General features: G+C 40.4%; 1 protein-coding gene across 4 annotated transcripts in view; it reads right to left on the bottom strand.

The window, feature by feature from the left end:
- The window catches only part of MCTP2 (multiple C2 and transmembrane domain containing 2), a 229,837-nt gene that overhangs the window by 76,350 nt on the left and 127,966 nt on the right, over positions 1-25,521 (bottom strand). For all 4 annotated transcript variants that reach the window (XM_029066580.2, XM_029066584.2, XM_029066581.1 and 1 more), the window contains 3 exons: positions 17,336-17,438; positions 14,977-15,079; positions 432-533 (listed from right to left, as the gene is read on the bottom strand). In XM_029066580.2, coding sequence (XP_028922413.1) covers positions 432-533; positions 14,977-15,079; positions 17,336-17,438 — 308 coding nt within the window. The remainder of the gene's footprint in view (positions 1-431; positions 534-14,976; positions 15,080-17,335; positions 17,439-25,521) is intronic.

Here is a 25,521-nt window from a genome sequence, read left to right as displayed (position 1 = left end):
CATTTCCTCTTCTTCCACTCCCTTCTGCATCATCCTTGCACTTGGCTTTGCACTCTTTATTCTCCCCATTCTCAGTCCCATCTCTCTTATGTAACAATTTATTTAATCATATTAATGTCTGTCTCCCTGTCTAAACTATAACTCCTTATGGGCAAAGATCACGTTTACCAACATTGTTACAGTGCACTCTTCCAAGAACTTAATACAGTCCTCTGCATACAGTAAGCACTCACTATATGCAACTGGTTGATTGATCAAGCAATAAGCTTTAGAGAGCTGGGAAATGTTCATCTTTTCCCTTCGAGGTGTAATCAGGGTCTGGAATATTTAATGTTTTCTTTTTGTGTTTACAGGAAGATTCCCTGGCATAAGCACCTTAGGAGGTTCACTACTTATAGAGGATTACAAAATAAATGCCCATTTAGACTTACCGGATTATATATGACATCCATCTCCAAATAGATAACTCCTTTGGAAACTTGTTCTAAATCTTTATTCTTCAATACATAACAACTTTGCTGTCCATCTCTAATCTATCATAAATAAAAGATAAAATATTTATTGGTGTGCATTCTCATTCAAAACCTTCAATATGGCAAAACCCCAAATGCAAAATGACTACTGATGAAAGGACTGTAAACCGCAGATTAAACCTATTACAACACAACTTTTAATACAACAGTGCTGCCATTTGTAGAGAGAGGCAAGGGGTAACAACAACCTGACTGAAAACTCTAGTGAGTGAACCAATACACTGATGGAAAAGAAAAAAAGTAGCAGTTAAACCAAGTTATTATTGATTTTAAATGGACTTCTGCAATATTTGTGAATTGCTTTCTATGTGCCAAGCACTGTACTTAGAGCTTGTATAGATACAAAATAATCAGGTCAGAAAACTCATATCCTAAGGGGGTGGAAAAACAGACACTCTACTCTCCATTTTACAGATGAGGAAACTGAAGCACAGAAAGTCACTTGCCCAAGGTCACACAGCAGGCAAGTGACAGAGCCAGGATTAGAACCATTAGATTAGATTATTATTATTATATATTATTATTATTATTATTATTATTAGATTAGATTAGAACCACTCTGCCACTTGTCAGCTGTGTGACTGTGGGCAAGTCACTTAACTTCTCTGGGCCTCAGTTCCCTCATCTGTAAAATGGGGATTAAGACTGTGAGCCCCGCGTGGGACAACCTGATTCCCCTGTGTCTACCCCAGCGCTTAGAACAGTGCTCGGCACATAGTAAGCGCTTAACAAATACCAACATTATTATTATTATTATTAACCATACTCTTTCCGCTAGGCCACTCTGTTTCTCTTTAAGACCTAAAAATAAGGTTATTAAAAAAGGACTGAAGACTACTGACTGACCAGGCCCAATCCTGGTAAAAAAAACTGCATTAGCCATCACTGTAGTTGGGCTCTGAAACAGCAAAGAAATCAGCATTCACAGAGTACCCAAATATCCCTGCAGTTCAGAATGTGTGTCCAATATCAATCTGCACACTGGCCCGGGTGTAATAGCTGTCTATAAAATAAACATCTCTCTTTCCACTTTGGAAACTATTTGGCCCAAATTGAGGCACTCTCCACTTCAAATCTGATGGCAGAACTGTTTTTATTATACACTGTAGTATGTGCATTGATTAAACATTTGGCTTTTTAGGAAGCATACCAGTTAATTCTAAATGGCAACAACATAAAACTGTAGCTCACCAAAAGCTCAATTTGGAGCCATAATGATCAAAGATTAAAGATAACAAGGAAAATTTGAGGGCATGAAACTTCCACCATATTTAAAATGTCTATTGCTATTGTGGTATGAATGTAGTTCGCACAGTTCCTATAAACAGTAATGGAAATGAGTAAAACCAGTCACTCGGGGAAATAGGTAATTTCACATTACAAGGGAGAGGTCACTTTCCTTCCCAAGGCTGCCCCACCTCCTTTAGATAGAATGGCTTTTCAGCAAAAAGATAGTCTTCCTGGCCAGTGGTTAAAAGGAAGGAGCTGCCCCATAAAGAACTCGTTTCCTTCCTAAACACTGGCCAAACAGGATTCTCAGTTTCCGCTTTTCACCACAGAACAGTTAAGAGAACATAGGACTTTTTTTTTAAGTCCAAATGAACCTAGCAATATGACAAACTAATTTTGGACCTACTCTTCTTAGATTCAACCTGCAGTTATAGTCTCCTCACCTTGGAATTTTCAACTTCTCAGCCATGTATGTAGGGCTGCCTAGGCCAGCAAGAGGGTGAGAAAATAAGATCTCATTTCTTCTTAAGCCTGACTAAAGCTAATTCATTATCACTGAGTGCAAAGTTAAAATCTGAGTCATTCATGGTCATTAAAGAGCTAAAGTGAAAGTTACTCATGTCACCAGCCATGTACCTACCACTTTCTACCTTTTAAAGATGCCAAAAATCCAAACGAATAGATCTTTCAGACAGCTTCTCCAGGTGTGCTATAAAACCCTCTCAAATTATATTTTGAGCAGAATATAATTCCATATCATTTGCAGGTTGAAATAATAGTAAAATCCTTAAAAATGTAATCACAATAGAAATGCAAAATTTGGGTTAGTGTGATGACTGCCCTTCTTGATGTCCACTTTAATTAATTCAATCGTGTTTACTGAGTGCTTTCTGTGTGCAGAGCACTGTACTAAGCGCTTGGAATGTACACTTCATCAACAGAGACAATCCCTGCCCAGTCTACAGGATGATTATCCTGGACCATTTAGCACCCCTAAACTTTCTCATTGTATTTTTCCCAACAGTATTCATCATCAATGGTATTTATTGAGTGCTAACTAGGTGTAGAGCACTGTACTTGGGAGAAAACAACAGAGTTGATATACCCGTTCAGCCCACAAGGAGTTTACAGTGTAGAGGATTCTAATCAAGTATGGACTTCAAAAAAAAAAAATGCCCATTTTTGCTCTTTGACTTAAAACACCGTGAAAAGTCAGGAAAAAAGACTGCGCAACTCCACTACTCTAATTCTGTGTCTGTCACCATTAAATTTTGTGTGGGGCATGGGTCTTGGAAAAACTCAATTCTAAGTGTTGAAAACAGCAAGACTTGTTATAGAGCTGGTGAAGTGAACTTTTAGGGGTGGTGTATTCATTTAGTGGGAAGAGCAAGTAAAACCTACATGACAGAGTTTCATAACAGAGTAATCCATTTTTTTAAGGTATTGTATTTCTGTTGGATTAAGAAGTGTTATTCTACTTCACTAGAAATTCACTGATGCAAACCATTACCAGTCAAATCAATAGGAGAGATAATCAGAATTAATACCAAGGAATAAAACCATCAGCTTGGTTTATACAGGGAAGATGTGCAATTATAGTTAATCCACCCCTAAAGATTCATATTGATTTCACAGTTTTTTGATCTTCATAAAAAAAAATTGGAAATAAACTAAGCTTATTCCTTCACAGACTTTTGTTGAATTGAAAAGGACGAAAACATTATAATTTAGCAGAACTATAATAATCCAGATTGTCCTAGCCCAGTTAGCATCAAGCAGTAGTAACACTTGTTCATCATAAAGAGTGCAGTGGTTAATATTTAGACAACAGTGGTCTAAGAGAGCTTGGGTTACATTTTAGAGCACATAGAGCAAGTTTGTGATCCATTATAGGGGAATGAAGGAGTCTAGACAGGCAAGCAATGCTTCTGAAGTATTATTTTCTGATTTTGCAGGTGCAACTAGCATGCCCATTTTAAAAAATGGTGGATTCCATCTGTGCTGTTAAAATTCAGTCCTTTACATACAGTAAGTCCTTAATAAGTACTCTTGCTACTTGTATTAGCAGAATCTTGACTTGTTAGCCAGCTACTTGTATGTCTGTACCTGGGACAATAATAATAATAATGTTGGTATTTGTTAAGTGCTTACTATGTGCAGAGCACTGTTCTAAGCGCTGGGGTAGATACAGGGTAATCAGCTTATCCATCGTGAGGTTCACAGTCTTAATCCTCATTTTACAGATGAGGTAACTGAGGCACAGAGAAGTTAAGTGACTTGCCCACAGTCACACAGCTGACAAGTGGCAGAACAGGGATTTGAACCCTTGACCTCTGACTCCCAAGCCCGTGCACTTTCCACCGAGCCACACTCCTTCTCTGTAATAATACTTGTAATATAATAATAATACTGATTAAGTGTTTACTATGTGGCAGGCGCTATTCTAAGCACTGAGATAGATACAGGTTAATCATGTTAGACACATAGAGCTCACAGTCTTAATGCCTATTTTACAGATGAGGCAATTGAGGGACAGAGCAGTGAAATGACTTGCCCAAGATGACCCAGCAGACAAGTTGCAGAGCCAGAATTGGAACCCACGCCCTTCTGACTCCCAGGCCCGTGCGCCATCCACTAAGCCATGCTGCTTCCCATAAGCAACAATGTGCACAATGTCCCACATGAGACTATTCAGTCACACACAGACTCACTGGTGAACCTCATTGTCAATGTCATCTTTGACCACAAAAGGCAGCTACACTGCTGTGCCACCGAAAGGCAGTAAAACTATGAATTTATGAGGACAAAATAAATCAAAGATAGCCTGTGCCTGATTTCCAAGATATCTGGAGTAATAATAATAATTATAATAATTATTATGGTATTTAATTGCTATGTGCCAAGCACTTTACTGAGCGCTAAGTACTGTACTAAGTGCTGAATGCTAATGATCTTGGGACTGCTCCTCTCAACCGATTCCCAAACACCTTGGCCTCTCAGGACCAACCTTAAGGACATCAAGAGTGATAGCAGGGGCAGGACTGAGTAGTAGAGGAGTCCAGAATGCAGAATGCAGGAAAGCAGGAGTAGTGAAATAAGGATTCATGCAGTGGAGATGGAGGCAAGATGAAAAGCCCCAAGGCTCCAGACATGGTATAATGCTACTAGCAACATTAGAAGGAGGTTCCATGCCCTAAACAGGTACTCCAAATTTTTCTCATAACACCCTTGCTCCACACAGGCAAGCTCATTATGTAAGCTGTTTATTGGAATTATTACACTCAGTTCTCCTGTAACACAGGGTTACCTTCCCAACAATTCCTGTATTAAGGAAATCTCTCTGTTAACCACACCTTGATTAAAACTGTTTCTTTCAACAAATCAATCATTTTTGATCCAAAGACATGTATGGTGGCAGAAGGAGGTTCCCTAATTCATTAAAGGTGTCTTATCCAATGCATGTAATGAAAACAAATGTTATCAAAGAAGCAGCGTGACCTAGTGGAAAGAGCCTTTGAGTCAATAAGGATCTAGATTCTAATCCTGGCTCCACCACTTGTTTGCTGCGTGACCTTGTAAAAGTCAATTAACTTCTCTGTCCCTCAGTTACCTAATCTGTAAAATGGGGATTAAGAGTGTGAGCCCCAAGTGGGACATGGACTATTTCCCACTTGATTAGCTTGTATCTACCCCAGTGCTTAGTACAGTGCCTAGCACATCGTAAGCACTTAAATTCCATAAAAAAAAAACCAACTCAATGCATTCATAGCTATATGCAAGTCTCTTCTAGAATGTGAGCTCCCCTCTAGACTGTAAGCTCAATGGGAGCAGAATGTGTTCATTTGTTGTTACACTGTGCTCTCCCAAGCACTTAGTACGGTGCTTTGCACACAGAAAACACTCAATAAATATGATTGAATGAAAGGGCACCATAATGATGTTTGCAAAGTTTTTATCTGTTTCTGCTGTCTGGAACCTCTCTCCATTCTCAATTACCCCAAATCAGCTCTAGTTTTCCAGTTAACTGAACTCACACAATTTATAGGCCAGTTTATATGTAAGAAGGTGTAAGCCCACCTCAGAACCTAAATAGTTCCTTACTCTCCTGGAAGTAGATCAAGCCTAATGTTTACCATGGCCAGTGAGTGCCACACCAAACAATGATGTGCTGTCTGCAGTTGCTGCAGAGGCTGCACAGAGATATTGCACCCCTCAATGGGGAAGGTGCCTTAAACACTGCTGTCTCACCAAAGATGCTTAACTAGATAACTCTCTTTGCCTGATGAACTTTAGAAGAATGCTATCACTCATCAGTCTTTCAAAAATATTCATTAACATGGGTAGAATCTCACTGTCTGTAGCATCATCTCTGAAAATTTATATATACATAAATTGTGTATATGTATATGCATATGTGTGTGTGTGTGTGTGTATGTACACATATGTGTATATGTAAATACACACACACACAACATAAATTTTCAGAGATGATGCTCCAGGCAGTAAGAGCCTAACCAGGTAAATGAATATTTAAAATATACATATTCCCCAGGGATCAGAAAATGGTAGTTAATACCAAATAATTAATGCTACACTATTTTAAAAGTACATTATAATAGGAGCAATAATAATTATGGCAGTTAGTATCTTCATTGGTAATCACTGAGTCTTAATATATGTGGAGCACTACACTAAGTGCTTGGGAGAGTACAATACAGAGACAGAAGACAAATTCCCTGCCCATAAGGAACTTAAAGTCTAGAGAGAAGCCCTCTGACACTAATTAGTTCATGAGCATTTACAATGATAATAATTATGGTATTTGCTAAGCGATTATGTGCTAAACACTCTTCTAAATGTTGGGGTAGATGAATCAATCAAAGGCATTTATTGAGCCCTAACCATGTGCAGAGCATTGTACTAGGCGCTTGGGAGAGTACAGTGCAACAGAGTTGGTACACGTTTCCTGCCCCTATCAAGCTTTCAGTCTAGATACAATTTAAGAAGTTTAGACACAGTCCTTGATCCACTTGGGGCTCACAATCTTAGTTGGGAGAACAGCAGATGAGGAAAGTGAAGCAGAGAAAGTAAGTGACTTGCCCAAGGTCTCACAGCAGGCAATTGGCAGAGCCAGGATTAAAATGCAGGTCCTCTGAGTCCCAGAACCTTGACCTTTCCTTCTCTACCATGTATTATGAACTGATAACCTTAGATCTACCCAAGTGCAGACACAGTCCCCGTACCATAGGCAGCTCACAATCTATCCTAGTCCTATTTTATGAATGAGAAAACTGAGCTCAGAGAGGTTAAGTGATTTGTACATGGTCACACAGCAGGCCAGTTATAGAACTGGGGTTTGAAACTGGCTCTTCTTTCTTCCAGTCCTGTAATCTCTCCACTATGTCATGCTGCCTCTTCATGACACTGAGTGAATTGACTACTAGATTAGTCTCATTGGATAATCTTGAGTGGAATTAGTAATCTTACCACATGACATTAATGTTATTGTTATGATCCTACACAAAGACATATTCTTAGTGTCTTTCAGGAAAAAAAAAATCAGGCAAAATATTATAAATTTATCTATTCAAATATGAAAAAAAATCCTCACACACTTAATATTGTAATTTTTAATCGATGCCCCTAAACATCAACAATGGTAACATATATATACTTAAGACAACATCTCCTGAATTTGCTTCTTCCTCTCAGCCTAAACTGCTACCATACTGGTTCAAGTACCTATCATACCATTCATACATTCAATCATATTTACTGAGCACTTACTGTGTGCAGAGCATTGTACTACGCATTTGCGAGAGTACAGTATACCTCAAATATCTCCAATTTGTTACCTAACCAGCTCAGCACAAAGGACAAATTCCTCACCTTCATTTTCAAGACAATCAGCTATCTCCCCCTTACTTACTCTACTCCTCCCCCACAAACCCAACCCACACACTTTGCTTCTCTAATACCAACCTACTTACTGTCCATTGGTTTCACCTCATCTACCTGCCTGGAACTTCCTCCCCCTACTTATTTGGGAGACCAGCACTTTCTTTGTTTTCAAAGCCTTGCTGAAATCATATCTCCTCCAAAAATACGTTTTGGACTAAGCTCTCATCCTTTCATCCTAATTCTCCATCTCTACCAACTCTCGATCAATCACCTTTTTTGAGCAATTACTGGGTTCAGAGCCCTGGACTAAGTGCTTGGGAGAGTACAATATAACAGAATTGGTGGGCACCTTTTCTGACTGAAAGGAGCTGATAGTATCCCATCAACTTAAATCCCATCCTCTAAGCCCTTGCCATTCTCCCTCCCCCACACGCCCTTCATGGCCAGAACACCTACAAGCATGTCCTTTCATTCCTTTGCTCCCCATGTCTGATTTATTTTAATGTCTGTCTCCCCTATAGACTGTAACCTTTTAGAAAACTGGGATGACATCTTCCAAACGTATTATACTCTCCTACATGCTTAGTACAGCACTGAACATACATACCATTGACTGATTCTTTAAAATATCAGGATTCTTTTCAAACATGCTTAGTGTGTTTAATTAGACACTGTCATTTTGAGGAAGAGTAGAGCACATTAAAGAAATATACAGGATTGCAATTTGAAAATGTACCTACTGCAATAATAATAATGTTGGTATTTGTTAAATGCTTATTATGTGCAGAGCACTGTTCTAAGTGCTGGGATAGATACAGGGTAATCAGGTTGTCCCACGGGAGGCTCACAGTTAATCCCCATTTTACAGATGAGGTAACTGAGCCTCCGAGAAGTCAAGTGACTTGCCCACAGTCACACAGCTGACAAGTGGCAGAGCTGGGAGTCGAACCCATGACCTCTGACTCCAAAGCCCAAGCTCTTTCCACTGAGGCATGCTGCTTCCCCTGTACTCATTCCCACACATGTTCTTCAACCAAGCTGAAGGGCAACTAAAGTCTGCAACCTCATAAAAAAGAGTTTGAAACATTTAAAGCAAATTATGACATTCTCCATTCTAAGACCTCCAATCCAGCTTTGGATGCAGAAGCAGAAAATGCCAACCACCTCTCCTAAATTCTGAGCAAAGTGATTATAGGGAAAAACAAAAAACAGTTTGGCTGTTGCATAAGACTGCAGGAACTGCTCATACAAGCATGCAATACAAAATTTATGCTGTTTCTGAATGGTGTGGAATTGAATGTATGTTTTATATAACTAGTGTGTTTATCTGAGCATGCAAGTTGGGTGTAAAAGGGCTGTTCAAGTGTGAAGAGGGCTTTAGTCTGAGGTCTTGGAAGAAATTCTCCTCAGCGTACATCACTCTTGACCTCTTTTGTGTTGAGTTTTTGGAATTAATGAATACATTCACTGAATTGTTTATACAAATGTCCCAGGTAAAACAAATGTGACAGAAAATGGTATTGATGTAGCAAGCCAATGTTAAATCTATTAGGCAGCACTTTACAGACTGCTTGAGAATTTTAATGAACTAGTATATGCTAAGATTGGATTGACAAGATGCTGAAAAAGACAGGGCCTTCACGTAGCAAGTGATGTGTTTTCATTGTTCTCATCTCAAAGAAAGTTTCGGGATTTTTTTCTTTTTTGGCCCATCGATTTTAGAAGCTTCATGGGGTATATAGCTTTGATACTGTGCCTGTGTCACATATTGATGACCTGACAACGCAGTTGGATAAAATCCAAGTACATCACCATCCTTGATGTTTGCAAAGGGTAATGGGTAGTCCCACTGGATAGCCTGTCTAAAGCATTTGAAACTGCTGCTTCTCTTTCCAATCTTTATCAATAATGTAGACAGCTATATAGGTTGCACAGAGCAAAACTCACCTAGAGCAATTGTGAGAGGATTGAGAGAGAGAGAGAGAGTGGTGAGAAAGAGAAAGAGAATGAGAGATAGTTTAATTCACTCCAACAATAAAAGGTTAAACTGCTTTGAAGAGAGGAAGAAAGCAGTCGCCTGAATGAAGACTAAAGATCCAATTACCAGAAACTGAGGTGAAGAATGTTCAGGAACCATATGTTGGCCTGCAGACACTATGCCCAGATTTTGTGTTTAATTTCTAAATTTTCATTCTGATGATCCAGGGATATACCAGTGCAAATATAGAATTAGAGCTCCCACTGCACAGATAAAAGAGAGGCATAAGTTATAATAACAACTGTGGTATTTGCAAAGTGCTTACTATGTGCCAAGCACTTAAGCACTGGGATAAACTGGACTCAGTCCCAAACCCACATAGGGCTCACATTATAAAGAAAAGGGAGAGCAAGTACTTAATCCCCATTTTTACAGATGAGCAAAGTGAAACACAGAAAAGTTAAGTGATTTGCTCAAGGTCATACGCCTGGCAAGTGGTAGAGTTGGGATTAGTAGAAGTAATAGTATTTATTAAGGACTCACTGTGTGCATAGCACCGAATTAAATTCTGGGGGAGAATACACTGGCAGGAATTAGACACTGTCCCTGTCCCTCACGAGAGTGTGGGGATACGATGACACCATTTTAAAATTAACCTAGATTACAAACTAGGCCCTCTGAATCCATGGCAACGCTGCTTCTAAAGTTACTTGTCCAACATGGGTAAAGACACGGACAACTCACAATTACAAAACATTACCCTGAATAGATACTGGAGAGTTGGCAGTGAAACAACTAGTAACCAGGTAGACCAGCTCTAATAACATAAGCAATGGTATTACTGAGCCACTACCAAATCCGGGTAATTGTTCTTTTTCTAATTATAGTAGCAAGATGCTTGGATTGACAATGTGATGATTACCTTCATGACCCTCCATCTAGACTGTAAGCTCGTTGTGGCGTCTGTTATATTGTTGTATTGTACTCTACCAAGTGCTTAGTACAGCGCTCTGGACACAGGAAGCACTCAATAAATATGATTGACTGACTCTATCCTAATGGCTAGGATGGACAACATAACATCTCTAGCCTTTTCCTCTCATAGCAGGATGAATCTGTTATCCATGAATTTATCTATTGGGAAAGTGTTGTAGTCAGAAGACCTGGTTCTAGTGCCAGCCATGCTACTGGTGTGCTGGCTGACTTTGGGCAAGTCAGTTACCTTCTCTGGTCCTCAGTTCCTCATCTGTAAAGCACAAATAGAAGAGACTGAGAGGCTCACAGGGAACGGGGATTGTCCAATTTGAAAATCTTGTGTCTACCCCAGCACTTAGGATGTGATGAGTGTTTAGTGAAGACCATAATCATTATCCCTGCTCCATTACTTAGGGTAATTCAATGAATTCACCACCCACCATGATGACGCTTTTCCTGTTGTTTTGAGCCTTCCAGCTATCTGTAAAGCAGTTTACCTCCTCTTGATATGGAGACATTTTTACATGCAGCATCCCCCTGACAAAAGCCCTTGCCCAGATATTACAACTCCCTGAGATTGCCTTATTACTGACAAGTGTTTTTGATCTTTCCTTTTTTTAATGGTATTTGTTCAGCACTTACTATGTGCCAGGCACTCTTCTAAGTGCTGGGGTAGATACAAGTTAATCAGGATAGACACAGTCCCTGCCCTGATGGGGCTCAAAGACTTAATCTCCATTTTACACATGAGGTAACTGAGGCACAGAGAAGTAAAGTGACTCACCCAAGGTCACACAGCAGACAAGCAGCAGAGCAGGGATTAGAACCCAGATCCTTCCAAGTCCCAGGACCATGCACAGAGTAGTCACTGACATCAGCTATTCTGACACCTTAGAAAAGTCAATCAGTGATGCTTACTGGGCAATTACTGTGTGCAAAGCACTGTATTAAGTGCTTGGGAAAGTGCTAATTCATTCATTCCATCGTATTTATTGAGAATTTACTGTGTGCAAAGCATGAACTAAGCACTTGGGGAAGTTCAATATAACAACAGACACATTTCCTGACCATGATGAGCTCACAGCCTAGAAGGAGAGACAGACATTAAAATACATAAGTATATACATATTTACACATAAGTGCTGTGGGGATGGGAGGGAGGATGAATGAAGGGAGAAGTCAGGGCGACGCAGAAGGAAGTGGGAGAAGATTGGAGGGCTTAGTCAGGGAAGGCTTCTTGGAAGAGTAAGTACAAAACATGGGGGTTCGTAAGAAAAGACGCCTGCTCATAAGGTCATAGACTCAAAAAGCCATAGGGTGTTAGAGAAAGGCAGCTCTTCTCAGTCTCTTCCCCTCTGCCATTACCTGACTGACTGACTGAGGGATATAGTTGAGGGAAGAGAAGAGCTGGTCAATTGCTTTCATCCATTAAACTCAAGCAGAGCACCTAATGAAGCTAAGTTGAAGTCAATACTGCCTCGAGGCTGATGTACTTACCGATGTGAAGTATGGATGTTGATTTACTTGCTCACTATTTGTAAGAGTCAAGTATGACAACTATGGTAAGTGCTAGTCTTCAAACTCTAGAGAACGATGGACACTCCCACACTCTGGAGCCTATCATTGTAACCTGAGGGCTGATGCCATGGGCTCATCTACTTGATTCTGCAAACTACTTTGCATTGGTCTGTGTGTTGCTGAGAAAGTGGTTTGCTTAGATAGCAGAATTCAATAACCATTTGCACCTCTGAATACTCAAATATATTTTGTAATTGAATGGAAGAATTTTCAGCTACTGAAATGGTATTCTTAAAGCTTGCTGTTAGTTAACAGAGCTTTGCCAATTTTACAGATTTGTTCGTAATCACTGAAGGGATCCTTCTGTGTGAGTGCTCTTGTTGACTGAGTCAAGGGTTTGTTGGAAGAGTTTCTACAAGGATCAGTAGCATATCATAAAATTAGGTGTCAGACCTCTGGACCTAATTTCTAATTTTTGGATGGAATAGTTTTTTTCCACAAATCTGTTTAAACCAACAATTATGTGAAAAAAAGACAAGGCAAGGAACACTTTAACTCTAAGCAGCCATGGAATAGCTTTAGAAACTTGGTAAGCATTACAATTTGTATACATTCCTCTAGAATGTAAGTTCCTTGTGGGCAGGGCACATATCTATCAACTCTGTTACCTTATACGTCCCCAAACCCTTAGTACAGTACTTTGCCCACAGTCACCACTCAATGAATAAGATTAACTGATTGATCAATTCATTAGCAGTGTAACCTAATGGATAAGGCACAAGCCTGGGAGTTGGAAGGACTTGGTTTCTAAATCCAGGCTCTGCCAATTCTCTGCTGTGTGACCTTAGACAAGTCACTTAACTTCTCTGTGCCTCAGTTTCCTTACCCATAAAATGGGGATTAAGAGTGTGAGCCCTACATGGGACAGGGACTGTGTCCAACCCTATTATTTTGTATCGACTCCACCACTTAGTACAGTGCCTGACATATATTAAGTGCTTAACAAAAACCACAGTTATTATTATTATCATCATCAATGTGGTCCTTTTCCAATGTGGTGCTTTTCAGTAATTGGTCCAAATCTCCGAAGTGACGTACTGAAGTGTTTACCAAGAGCGAATGTTGGCAATCTTTTGGCTTGCTCTTGCCATGCCCCACAGTAGTATTTAGTAATCATTTTTAGCATTGCAATACTTAATACCTACCAACTACTCTTATTTTCCCTGAAAAACATTCAGGTGTACAAGAAAAGGGCCAAAATCTATCTAGGTGGATGTCTCAAAAAAGCAAAAGAATATAAAGTCCAGTTTAAACAGCTATGTGACCCAATCCTCATAAACTGAAACCCAGAAACTCCCAGCCTAACAATTTTTCTCTACAAACCCAGTCTGCCACTGATCACAGAGAGCATTTGGCAGGGGCAGATCCTATAGGAGGGAAGAGCAGATGCTCTAGTCTTTCTTTTCCAGGAACATCGGGGATATGAGGATTTGGGGAGGAATTAGCAAAGTGATCAAAAATGGAATAAAAGATGTTAAGAAGTGCACTATTTCCGCACCCTCCCCCTTGTAAACATCAAATGGCACTTCCTGTAAAGCTGACTAATTTCATTTTAAAATTAGATCCTGGCTCCATCCACTAAAATACTCTAAATGGTTTAAAAAAATATGTCTTAAAGAGAGGAAATGTAGAAAGCCACAGTGGCTGAAAAGGTGCCATTCGGATGCAAAACAAATCACATTACAAGTTGGCTCAGGAACAAGCATAATTTCTATACATATTTATTTTGGAACAGGACATTGTGTACACACATACCCATCAGGTTGATTAAGAGTTGTCCAGTCACTAACTTATACTGCTCCTTCTCTATTACCATGCAAGGGAATGTTATCCTTTCCTCTTTTGGGTTACTTTTATTTATTTTGGGAAAGGCACATGTCCTCGGTTATCTTCAAAACGTTATCACACCATTCACCCTTCTGGGCAGCCTTCCTAATCCTACTAAAGTTCACCATTTGTTCCTATCAAAAAGTGTATGCCATGAGAAAGTTGTAAATGTCTGCATATAACAATGGTTTTTATTATTATTATTATTGTTAAGGTATTTGCTAAGCACTTTGTATCAAGCACTGTTCTAAGTGCTGGGGTAGATACAACTTATTCAGGTTGGACATAGTCCTTGTCCCACTTTGGGCTCATAGTCTAGGTAAGAGGGAGAACAGGAATTTAATCCCCATTATACAGATGAGAAAACTGAGGCACATAGAAGTTAAGTGACTTGTCCAGAGTCACAAAGCAAGTAATTGGCAGAACCAGGATTAGAGCCCAGGTCCTCTGACCTCCCAGGCCTTTCCACTAGGCCACAATGCTTTCCCTACAACTTCAGCAATTCTCTTCATCACAACCACAAACAAGTCTACACTCAGTCAACCTATGACCAATTACTCTCTAGAAGAAAATAGTGATTTGGAAAAGGGGGCATTTTGCATAAAACACCTCATCAATGATTGGCCATTTTTAGGAGAGTTAGTCTCACATATCCTCCTCACCACACCTTCGCCTAAATTGAGAGCTCCACCTTAAGAGAGGAGTTAATAGTTCCAAGGGCACAGCAAATGATCTTTTCTTCCCAGTGACTCCATGTTAAATGGAAATAGCAGAGGTTGTCAAATTTATAACATCATGGAGTCTCGGAAAGCCTGCCTGGGAAATATCCTGGTGTTGTTTATCACCATATCAGGGTTGTTTGATTCAAATAGGGAAAGAAAATGTAACTCAAGCCCAGTGAATCCCATCATCCCAGAATGATGCACGAAGCATTTATCATCAAAGATAACTTACAGACAGCAAGGGGATGGCGACTTTTCCAAGGAAATCAGGGGGTTTATCTCCATCTTCATCAAACACTGTCACTTCCAGTACATCATGGATGTCTTTAATAGAGCTACAACAGGAAGCAAAGAATGAGTTATATATAAACAGACTCAAATGAAGCCTGCTCCATGAAAATCTGAAAACACTATTTCACTAATTAAGCCTGTATTTCCTTGGAGTATAAAACTACCATTTAATTAAATTCTAAAAATTAAATCAAAAAGACTGTATTCCCAAACCTTCCATCACAGCAGATTTATACATCTCTATGAAAACACACACACACACACACACACACACACACACACACAACTTTGCTTCTGTGACATTCCTCTCATGGACAAGAACTGAACTCAGAGGTACTAATCTGAAAGAAAAAGAATGAAAATATATTCATAACTCAATCAATCAATGGCATTTATTGAGCACTTACTATGTGCAGAGCGCTGTACTGCTTGGGAAAGAAACATAGATCAGGATCTGCAAATTATTTATTTATATTAATGTCTGCCTCCCCTCTAGACTGAAAGCTCATTTATGCTGGAACATGCCTACCAACTTTGTGGTACTGTACCCTTCCAAGTGCTTAGTTCAGTGCTCTGCACACAGTAGTGTCAATAAATACCAGTGACTGATTGATAGGAGGGTGAAGGAGTTATTGCAAACTAGTTCAATTTAAAATGGTAGGAAATCTCTTCCTTTATTTTGATTCAGTGTTGAAGACCCCTTTTTCAATTTCGTTAACAATCAAAAAGTTCAGTTTGAAATGCTAGAAACTACAGAGGAGACAGCATTTGCAGTTCCATAAAAATCAGGATAAGTTAGTGCAAGCTAAGGTAAACTGTAGTGAAAACCTCCACCAGTGACTCTCAGCATCTGGCAATTAACCAGATCCTACACAAAAGTGAATTTGTGAACTCCATTCTTGCACTTAAAAGGCCATTACTCTATAACCATAATGGTGTTTGTTTAGCAGTTACTATCTATATACTAAATGGTGGAGCAGATGTAAATATTAACAGATGAGATACAGTCCCCACCCCACATGAGGCTCACAGTCTGAGAGGGAGAACAGATATTTTATCTCTACTTTATATATGAGGTAATAAATACAGAGAAGTAACTTGCCCAAAGTCACACATTGGGCAAGTGGCAGAGTGGGGGGTTAGAACTCAGGTCTAGACTTTAAACTCATTGTGGGCAGAGAATGTGTCTGTTATCTTGTTATAGTATACCCACCTAAGCACTTAATACAGTGCTCTGTACACAGTAAGCAGTCAATAAATACGAGTGATTGCCCCAGGTCCCCTGAATCCCAGGCCCGTCATCAATCCACTAGGCCACTATGCTTCTCTCAAAACCCTATCAAAACTTGTTGTACTCTCATGACAGCGTTAGAACACTTATTATCCAAACCTAACACAAGCATTCAACTTTGTGCCAAGAGCCACAACTTCTAAAACGGGCTGGGAAATATGAAAATCCCCAGCTTCCTAAGCATTTGGTTTGGTTTGAAAGTTTTGGCAGGGGAACATGAAAGACTGGGTGGTTCATATCTCTGGAATTAGATGAGCCATTGGGAATGTATGAAAATTCAAGAATGGGGTGGGCTTCCCTAAATATAATGCCGTTTATGGGTTTTCCAGGCTTCATGTGCTAATTGCCAACTCACTCGGCTGGATGCCAAGTTTCTATGTGCAGTTCTCCCTAACCAAAAACTAAATTATCCTGGATTCAGAAAAGCTGATTCAGAGATTGATTTAGTAATTAAGAATCCTTTTCTTCAAATACCTAGGTTGCTCACTGGCCTACCATTCTAGTCTGACTTGAATATATTATGGGATGATAGAACCAGAGGCTTTGGGAAAGAGGAGAAACCAGGGTGCTTCCCTGAAGTACACAGAAATAATGAGAATATCCTTGAGTCTACCTGGGAATCCTACATTAGACCAGACCAAGTCATTCCACAAGGCAGTAACAAGATTAAAACTTGTGGTCTTTGTTAAGCAGTTACTATGTGCCAAGCACTATATTAAGTGCTGGAATAGATACAGTATAATCAGGTCCCACAAGGGGCTCAGTCTAAATGGGGGGGGAACAAGTAGGGAATCCCCATTTTTCAGATGAGGGAAGTGAGGCACAGAGAAGATAAGTAACTTGCCCAAGGTCATCCAGCAAGTACATAGGGAAGCCAGGATCAGAACCCAAGTCCTCTGACTCCCAGGGATGTGCTCTTTCAACTAGGCTATGCTCCTCTGTAGCCACCAGAGTTAAAATTCTTCCATGATCACAGTTGGGTCACTTGCTGCTCCCTCCTGATACTTACAACGTAAACACTTTATTCCACTCGGGATTGAGGTTCTTGTAAACTGTATGCGTTTGGAGCCTATCGTTGCCCAACTCCAACAAGCAGAAAGGGTCACTCTTTCCTGGAATGAGATGATATAAGGGTTATCATGACCCAAAACACCCCCGAAAAGACAGTCTCTTGAAAGAAATTGCCCTGAGACAACTGCTCTGTGCTGTAAGCCCTATGCAATCACATCTACCCAGTGACTATTTTAAGGTTCCCTTCTAGCTATTTTACTCATCATTAGCCTAATGCTTACTGAACATGATGAGTCATGGGTCAGGAGGCCAAATTCTGAATTTGCTATTCTAACCCCTATTCCATGACCCTACCTAGCAGCCATCCTTATTTAATATTGAGGATTTCTGGAATGTTGTATGAAAGATGAAAATGGTCAGACCTGAGCAGAGGGCCAGAGGTTTAAAAGAAAAAAAAAAGGACAAAGAAAAAAAATAGAGGAAGGGAGATGTACAAATATCTATATTTCCAGCCCCAACCTCCTGTCCTTATAATCTTGGATTTTTTTTTTCTGCCTTCAGGACACCTCCACTTGAAGGTACCACCACCTCAATCTCAACATATTCAAAATTGAACCACTCATCTCTGCTCCCAAACTCTCTCTTCACCGTGGACTTTCTCATCTCTATAGACAACACCATCCTCCTCCATGTCTCACAAGCCTGCAGCCTTGGCATTATATTCAAATCATTTCTTTCACATATTCACATATTCAGTCAGTCACTAAATCCTGTTGGTTCTTCCTTCACAGTACCTCTAGAATCCAAACCCTCCTCTTCTAAACTATTGCCTCACTGCTCATATCCACCTCTACATTCGCACTGGCCTCCTCGCTGACCATCCTGACTCTGGCCTCTTCCTTTTCAGTCCATACTTGACTCTGCTACCTGGATCATTTTTTTTCTAAAAAATGTTCAGCACACATCTGACCCCTGACTTATCCAATGATTGTCCTTCCATCTCTGCATTAAGCAGAAACTTCTCACCATCGGTTTTAAGGCACTCAAACTCTCTCTGCTCTGCTTATACTTGCTCCTTTCACTCTATAACTTAGCTTGCATACTTCACTCTTCTAATACCAACCTAGTCATCATGTTTTGCTCTCATCTCTCACACTTCTCTTTATTTACACTCTCCCTCCTTCCTCTTTCTGACTGACCACCACTTTCCCCATCTTCAGAGCTTAAGTAAAATCATATCTCTTCCAAGAAAGCCTTCCCTTACTAACTGCCCCACTCTACTTTCCCTCCTGACTACTTCACCTTTACACTTAGCCTCTCGCCCTAGACACGCAGATATTCACCCACCCCCACAGCACTCACTTACTTCCCATACCTGTAATTTATTTCAGTGTCGATTTACCCACAACCAAATGTTAAGCTCCTTGAGGGCAGAGATTATACCTAACTCTATTGTACTTCCCAAATGAAAAGTGCAGGACTCTGAACAGAGGAAGTGTTCAATGCATACCATTGATTGATTTAACTGTATCAATAATTATTCCCACTAATGGTTGCAAATGTGCTTTCAATCCACAGATGCCTAAGATAACTGCCACAAGATTCTTGGCCAGGTAAATTGCTGTGGGGTGGGACTGTACCTACTATTTATTGTCTTCTCCCAAGCACTTAGTACAGTGCCCTGCCAAGTAAGCATTCAGTAAATACTACTGATTGGTAGTTCAGCAGGAACCATCTTAGTTCCGCAAAATCCCCTATTTTGCAGGGAAAACAAAAAACACTGCTTCTGCTGCACCTCACCCCTTGTGACAGCTTTCACCTCCATTCATGTGTGCATATGAGAGCAAATGCTACAGCGTTAAATGTCCAGGTATAACAAGGCTTGGTGACTTGATTCTTCAACCAAAACTACATCAGCTACTTAACAATTTGTCAGGCCATTAGTGGGTGTCAGCACTTACTCTCCAGAGGCACCAACATGACATCCGATCAGCACCAGCTCTGGTGAAGCAGTCTGACACTTTTAATGAAAGCCCCTGGGTTACTCTACAGCAGGGCAAATTCACTGGCATGTCCTTTTGAGACACTGGTTTTCTATCTGGCTCTGGAGCTATGCAACGAACACACTTCTGGCTGTCCCAGCTAATGAGGAGCAGGCATCTACCTCCCAAATAGGAAAATTTTGTAACGTGTCTCTGAGGAGCACAATGAACGAACCCTTAGAATGGTCAGAGCACATCAAAATGTGGCATTCGTTAACATGGCAGATAAAATAAGCAAAAAATTATAAGGCAAAACAGACAAATTGATTAATCTGTAAATCGATCTGTGTGTTTCACCCAGTTAGTTTTTTTTCCTTAAAAGAACCTAGCAATATATAAAGCTCAATATACAACCAATTTAAATCACTCATCTTTTTTTTTTACTTCATGCCTTCTCTGAACTATCTTTTTGGTTACTATGAAAAACAGTGTGGCCTAGTGGAAAAAGCATGGGTCTGAGAATGAAGGGACCAGGGCTCTAATCCTGGCTCAATCGCTTGTCTGCCTTGTGTCCTGGGGTAAATCACTTGACTTCTCTGTGCCTCAGTTCCCTCATCTGTAAAATGGGAGTTCGATACCTATTATTCCTCTTACTTAGACTGTGAGCCCCATGTGGCATCTGATTATTTTGTATCTACCCCAGCACTTAAAATAGTGTTTGGCAAATAGTAAGTGTTTAAGCACTACAATTATTTATTATTATTATTGTTATTATGTCTAAGTTTACCATGAAGATCACAACTTTTCACAGAGGTACACATCACCAGTCCTGCATCTGAGCCTGATGTCACATGTGAAGCTGACTGATACCCCAACTCCAAGCTTGGCCACCACTCTCTTCCATCCCAACCTTCAATCAATTAATGGTAATTTTTGAGCACTTACTATGTGCAGAGCACTGCCCTAAATGCTTGAGAGAGTACAATGCAATGGAATTAGAATTGCTATGTACATTCCTTACCCGTAACAAGTTTATAGTCTAGAGGGGTAAACAGACATTAATATAAGTAATTTACAATATATAATATATAATTCAACTATATGGACATAAGAGTTCGGGGGTAGGGGTGGGGTGAATATCAAATGTGACCTTGGACAAGTCACTTCACTTCTCTGTGCCTTAGTTAAAATGGAGATCAACACTGTGAGTGCCATGTGGGACATAGAGTGTGTCCAACCTAATGAGCTTGTATGTACCCCAGAGCTTAGAACAGTGCCCGGTTCATATACTAACAGCTTAACAAATACTCTTAAAAAAAGTCCAAAGGTCACAGATCCAAGTGTGAAGACTATGCAGAAGGGAGAGAGAGCTGGGGAAAAAAGGACCTAATCAGGGAAGGCCTCTTGGAGGAGATATGACCTTAATAAGGCTTTGAAGGTGGAGAGTGGTGGTGTGGTTTATATGGAGGGGGAGAAAGTCTAGGGGGAAGACATGGGAAGAGAGGTTGGGGGCGAGATATTCAGGATCAGGACACAGTGTGAGTAAGCTGGCACTAGCAGAGCAGAGTGTGAGGGCTGGCCTACAGTAGGATTTCAGTTAAGTGAAGTAAGGTGGGGAAAAATGATTGAGTGCTTTAAAGAAGCTTTACAGAATCCCAGAAGGCAGGGATTATGCCATACTACTTTGGCATAAACCCCAAGTGAAGTGCTCTGTATACAGTAGAAGCTCAAAAATTGCTAGTGACAAAGTGGGGAAGCTGTTGCAGCATGGCTCAGTGGAAAGAGTCTGGGCTTGGGAGTCAGAGGTCATGGGTTCAAATCCCGGCTCTGCCACTTGTCATCTGTGTGACTGTGGGCAAGTCACTTCACTTCTCTGTGCCTCAGTTACCTCATCTGAAAATGGTAATTAACTGTGAGCCTCACACGGGACAGCCTGATTACCCTGTATCTACCCCAGCGCTTAGAATAATAATAATAATAATGTTGGTATTTGTTAAGCGCTTACTATGTGCAGAGCATTGTTCTAAGTGCTGGGGGAGATACAGGGTAATCAGGTTGTCCCACATGAGGCTCACAGTCTTCATCCCCATTTTACAGATGAGGTAACTTAGGCACAGAGAAGTTAAGTGACTTGCCCACAGTCATACAGCTGACAAGCAGCAGAGCCGGAAATCGAACCCATGACCTCTGACTCCCAAGCTCGGGCTCTTTCCACTGAGCCATGCTCTGCACATAGTAAGCGCTTAACAAATACCAACATTATTATCCAACGCGAAAGTGGCCACTGCCTGCCCTAGTGGCCACCAGACAAGGAGATGTGTAAAATTTTATGTACATTATGCACATATGCATTATGTGTTACCGAAGTATACCAAGTTCACCCAAACCTAATGTTTCTCTAGGGAGGGTCTTTCATATCTTTACTTGCTTCTTGGCTTTTTTTTTTAAATGCTATCTGTTAAGTGCTTACTGTGTGTACCCCAGCACTGTACTAAGTGCTGGGGTAGATACAAGATAATCAGGTGGGCAAGGAATGTCATTATTTTAATAGTAATTATGGTATTTGTTAAGCACTTATTATGTGCCAGCCACTGAACTAAGCACTGGGGTGGATATAAGCAAATCAGGATGGACAGAGTCCCTGTCCCATGTGGGCTCACAGTCTCAATCCCTATTTTACAGATGAGGTAACAGGCACAGAGAAGTTAAGTGATTTGCCCAAGGTCACACAGAAGACAAGTGACAGAGCTAGGATTAGAACACATGACCTTCTGACTCCCAGGCCCGTGCTCCATCCACTACATCATGCTACTGTAGCATTATATTGTATTGGAAAGAGCACAGGCTTGGGAGTAAGAGTCATGGGTTCAAATCCACGCTCAGCCGCTTGCCAGCTATGTGACTCTGGGCAAGTCACTTAACTTCTCTGTGCCTCAGTTACCTCATCTGTAAAATGGGGATTAAGACTATGAGCTCCACATGGGACAAACTGATCACCTTGTATCCTCTCCATTGCTTAGAGCAGTGCTTTGCAAATTGTAAGTGCTTAACAAATGCCATCATTATTATTATTATCATTATTCTACTTTCCCAAGTGCTTAGTACAGTGCAATGCACACAGTAAGTGCTTAATAAGTATCCCATATCCCATATGGCACTCACAATCAAACCCATTTTACAAATAAGGTAACTGAGGCACAGTGAAGTTAAGTGACTTGCCCAAGGTCACACATCAGGGAAGTGGCAGATTCAGGATTAGAACCCAGGTCCTACTCACTCCACGGCCCCTGCTCTATTCACTTGGTCACACTGCTTTTCTTGATCGATTGATAAAGGGATCAGGGGCTTTAGGTCAGAGAAGCAGCATTCTAGGCTCCTCAGAACTTAGAGTTCCACAGGCAGAACTGCTGTCACAGTCACAGCAACTTCCAAACCCTAATGTCCCCCCCGCCGCCTCCTCAAACCCCTATTCATTGAAGGCACATCTCTTCCAAGAGGCCTTCCTTGACTAGGCCCTCCATTCCTCTTCTCCTATTCCCTTCTGCATCACCCTGACTTGCTCCCTTTATTCATCCCCCTTCCCAGGTCCAAAGCACTTATGAACAGATGTGTAATTTATTTATTTATATTAATGTCTATCTCCCTCTCTAGACTGTAAGCTCACTGTGGGCAGGGAATATGTCTATTTTTATACTGTACTCTCCCAAGCACGATCTAGTGGATTGATCATGGACCTGAAAGTCAGAAGGGCCTGTGTTCTAATCCCAGCTCCACCACTGGTCTACTGTGAGACCTTGGGCTAGTCACTTCACTTCTCTATGCGTCAATTACCTTATCTGTAAAATGGGAATTAAGATTATGAGCCCATAGGGACCAGGGACTGTATGCAACCTGATTTTCTTGTCTCTCCCCAGTGCTTAGTACAGTGTATGGTACATAGTAAGCGTTTAACAAATGCCACAATTAGAGTGCTCTGCATACAGTAAGTACTCAATAAACATGATTGAATAATAACAATTATTATCTTTAATATTGTATTTGTAAAATGCTCAATCTGTGTCAAGCACTATTTTTTAAGCATGTTTCTAAAGTCAAGAATGCCTTGCTCAGCTTCACATCCTCCTGGCTATAAAGGAGGAGGGGACAATGCTGCCTTGGGAGAGTGGAGGCAGGGGGCATCCTCTCAACTAAAAATCAGGCCCTGGGGGTACTGTGTAAAGGGAGGACAAAGGGTCACTGCTGCTATCAATCTACGAATTGTATTTATTGAACGCTATCTCTGTGCCGAACACTGTACTAAGCCCTCGGAAGAGTTCCCTCCCGGGTGTGTGAGAATACCAAAGCTACTCCAGAGCTGAAGAACATCCATGGAGAAGGGGAACTGGGTACTGAAAATGTTTTCATTAAAAAGCACTATTTCCTTATCCATACAGGACAAGTGACAGATCAGCTCTACCATGGCTGTTGCCTCAGAATTCCCATGTCTTGAGTTTTTGTAAGCTTCACCTCACCTCATCCTTAATTCTTCCCATTGGGTGCAATCTCTCCTACATACATACAAAGTCTAATAGAAATAAATTTTAAACATTTCACTCTGGGCCTCATTCCAATCCAGTGATGACATATATAGTTGGGTTTTCTTGTTCCATACTCCTTTTAGCTCAAGAACTCCCCAGATCTGAGAGTGAGTCTCTTCATTATTAGAGTTCTTAAGAGTTAGGTTCAGTCACCACTCAGTCACTAAATGGTGGAAAAGTCAGTTTTGCCTGCAACGTCCACCAGAAGACAAGAGCAAGCAAGTGTGCATTGCTCAAATAAATCCCAAAACTTTTCGTCAGCTGAAGCCAAGGAAAGCAAATTTCCTGCCAGAATGAAAGTTACAGTTTCTGGCTGAGCCAAAGAGAAAAAGTGGCCCTGATTTAGCTTTAGATAGGGAAAATTTTCATTTAATGAAAGGAGTCTAATCACTACTATTTAACTTTCTAAGAATTTCAATTACAAAAATCCTTCTGAAAAGAAAACTTCTTTAAGAAGAGATCCATTACCATGGATACAGTTTCCTGATTCATACAGCGAAAACAAACAATATATGTTTATTTATTATACCCAAGGAACAATAACTGACATACAAACCTATGCTTCAAGAGAAAACAGAATATTCTTAATTTGCAAAAACTACTTAAGACCCAGAATGATATAGAATACGCCCAAACAATCCTAGTGTATAATTTTATGTTTTGAATAATGTTTTTGGTCAACAGTCTTTGAAAGCAGCACTTTTGTACATACCAAAAATATTCACTGAGGTGGAAAATGCATTTCATATTGACAAAACCATTATCCAGGTCTTCAAAAATTGGGAGACAAAAATCTAAGCTACTTTTGTTTGAGGTTGTTTCTGTTCATCAAGCATAATTATTTCCTCATTTTCAGCAGGGCACAGAAAAATTGTTCCAAGTAACTTTTTTGTGATGGGGACAAATTATGAAAAGGCACTTGAAGAAATAAAATGAAGAATGTTACTATTCCTTGAAGTTGAGAAAAGTCACACAATAGAAAAATAGAGCACCAGGCCAAAAGTTGGTGGCATTATAATAATTACCTTAAAATTCATACTTCATTAGTGATTGGTGAATGACATGTAGCACAAAAGAATCTGTCTTTTTTAATGATATTTGCTAAGCACTTACAACATGCCAATTGTTAAGCACTGGCATAGTTACAAGATAATCAGGTTGGACACAGTCCAAATCCCACGTGGAGCTCATGGTCTCAATAACCACTTTACAGATGAGGTAACTGAGGCACAGAAACGTTACATGACTTGCTAAAGATCACACTGCAGACAAGTGGCAGAGCAGGGAATAGAACCTGATTCAGATCCATGATCTTTCCAGTAGGCCATGCTGATTTTCTTCCATAGCCCTAGAAATCACAGATCACCCATTACCAAAAACAACTTAAATATGAGCCGGGAAAGTGCCTCACTTGTTGGATAGGTGGCAGGAGGACGGTTGGTTCTGACAATTCAAAAATGGATGGGGAATCCTTCTAAAAGCCTCCAAAACCAGAGGCTAGAAGACTCCAAGCTCATCACTGGATACTTTGTGAAAGCCCTCCTGGCTAAATGTAAAGCTGGCTGCCTAAGCAATTAAGGTCTGCCCCACTTGATATCTGTCCTGTTGGAGGGAAAAAGGGGATG

Source organism: Ornithorhynchus anatinus, chromosome 5, assembly GCF_004115215.2.
Source record: "Ornithorhynchus anatinus isolate Pmale09 chromosome 5, mOrnAna1.pri.v4, whole genome shotgun sequence".
NCBI lineage: Eukaryota > Metazoa > Chordata > Mammalia > Monotremata > Ornithorhynchidae > Ornithorhynchus > Ornithorhynchus anatinus.
This window is presented reverse-complemented; position numbering and strand designations above follow the sequence as displayed.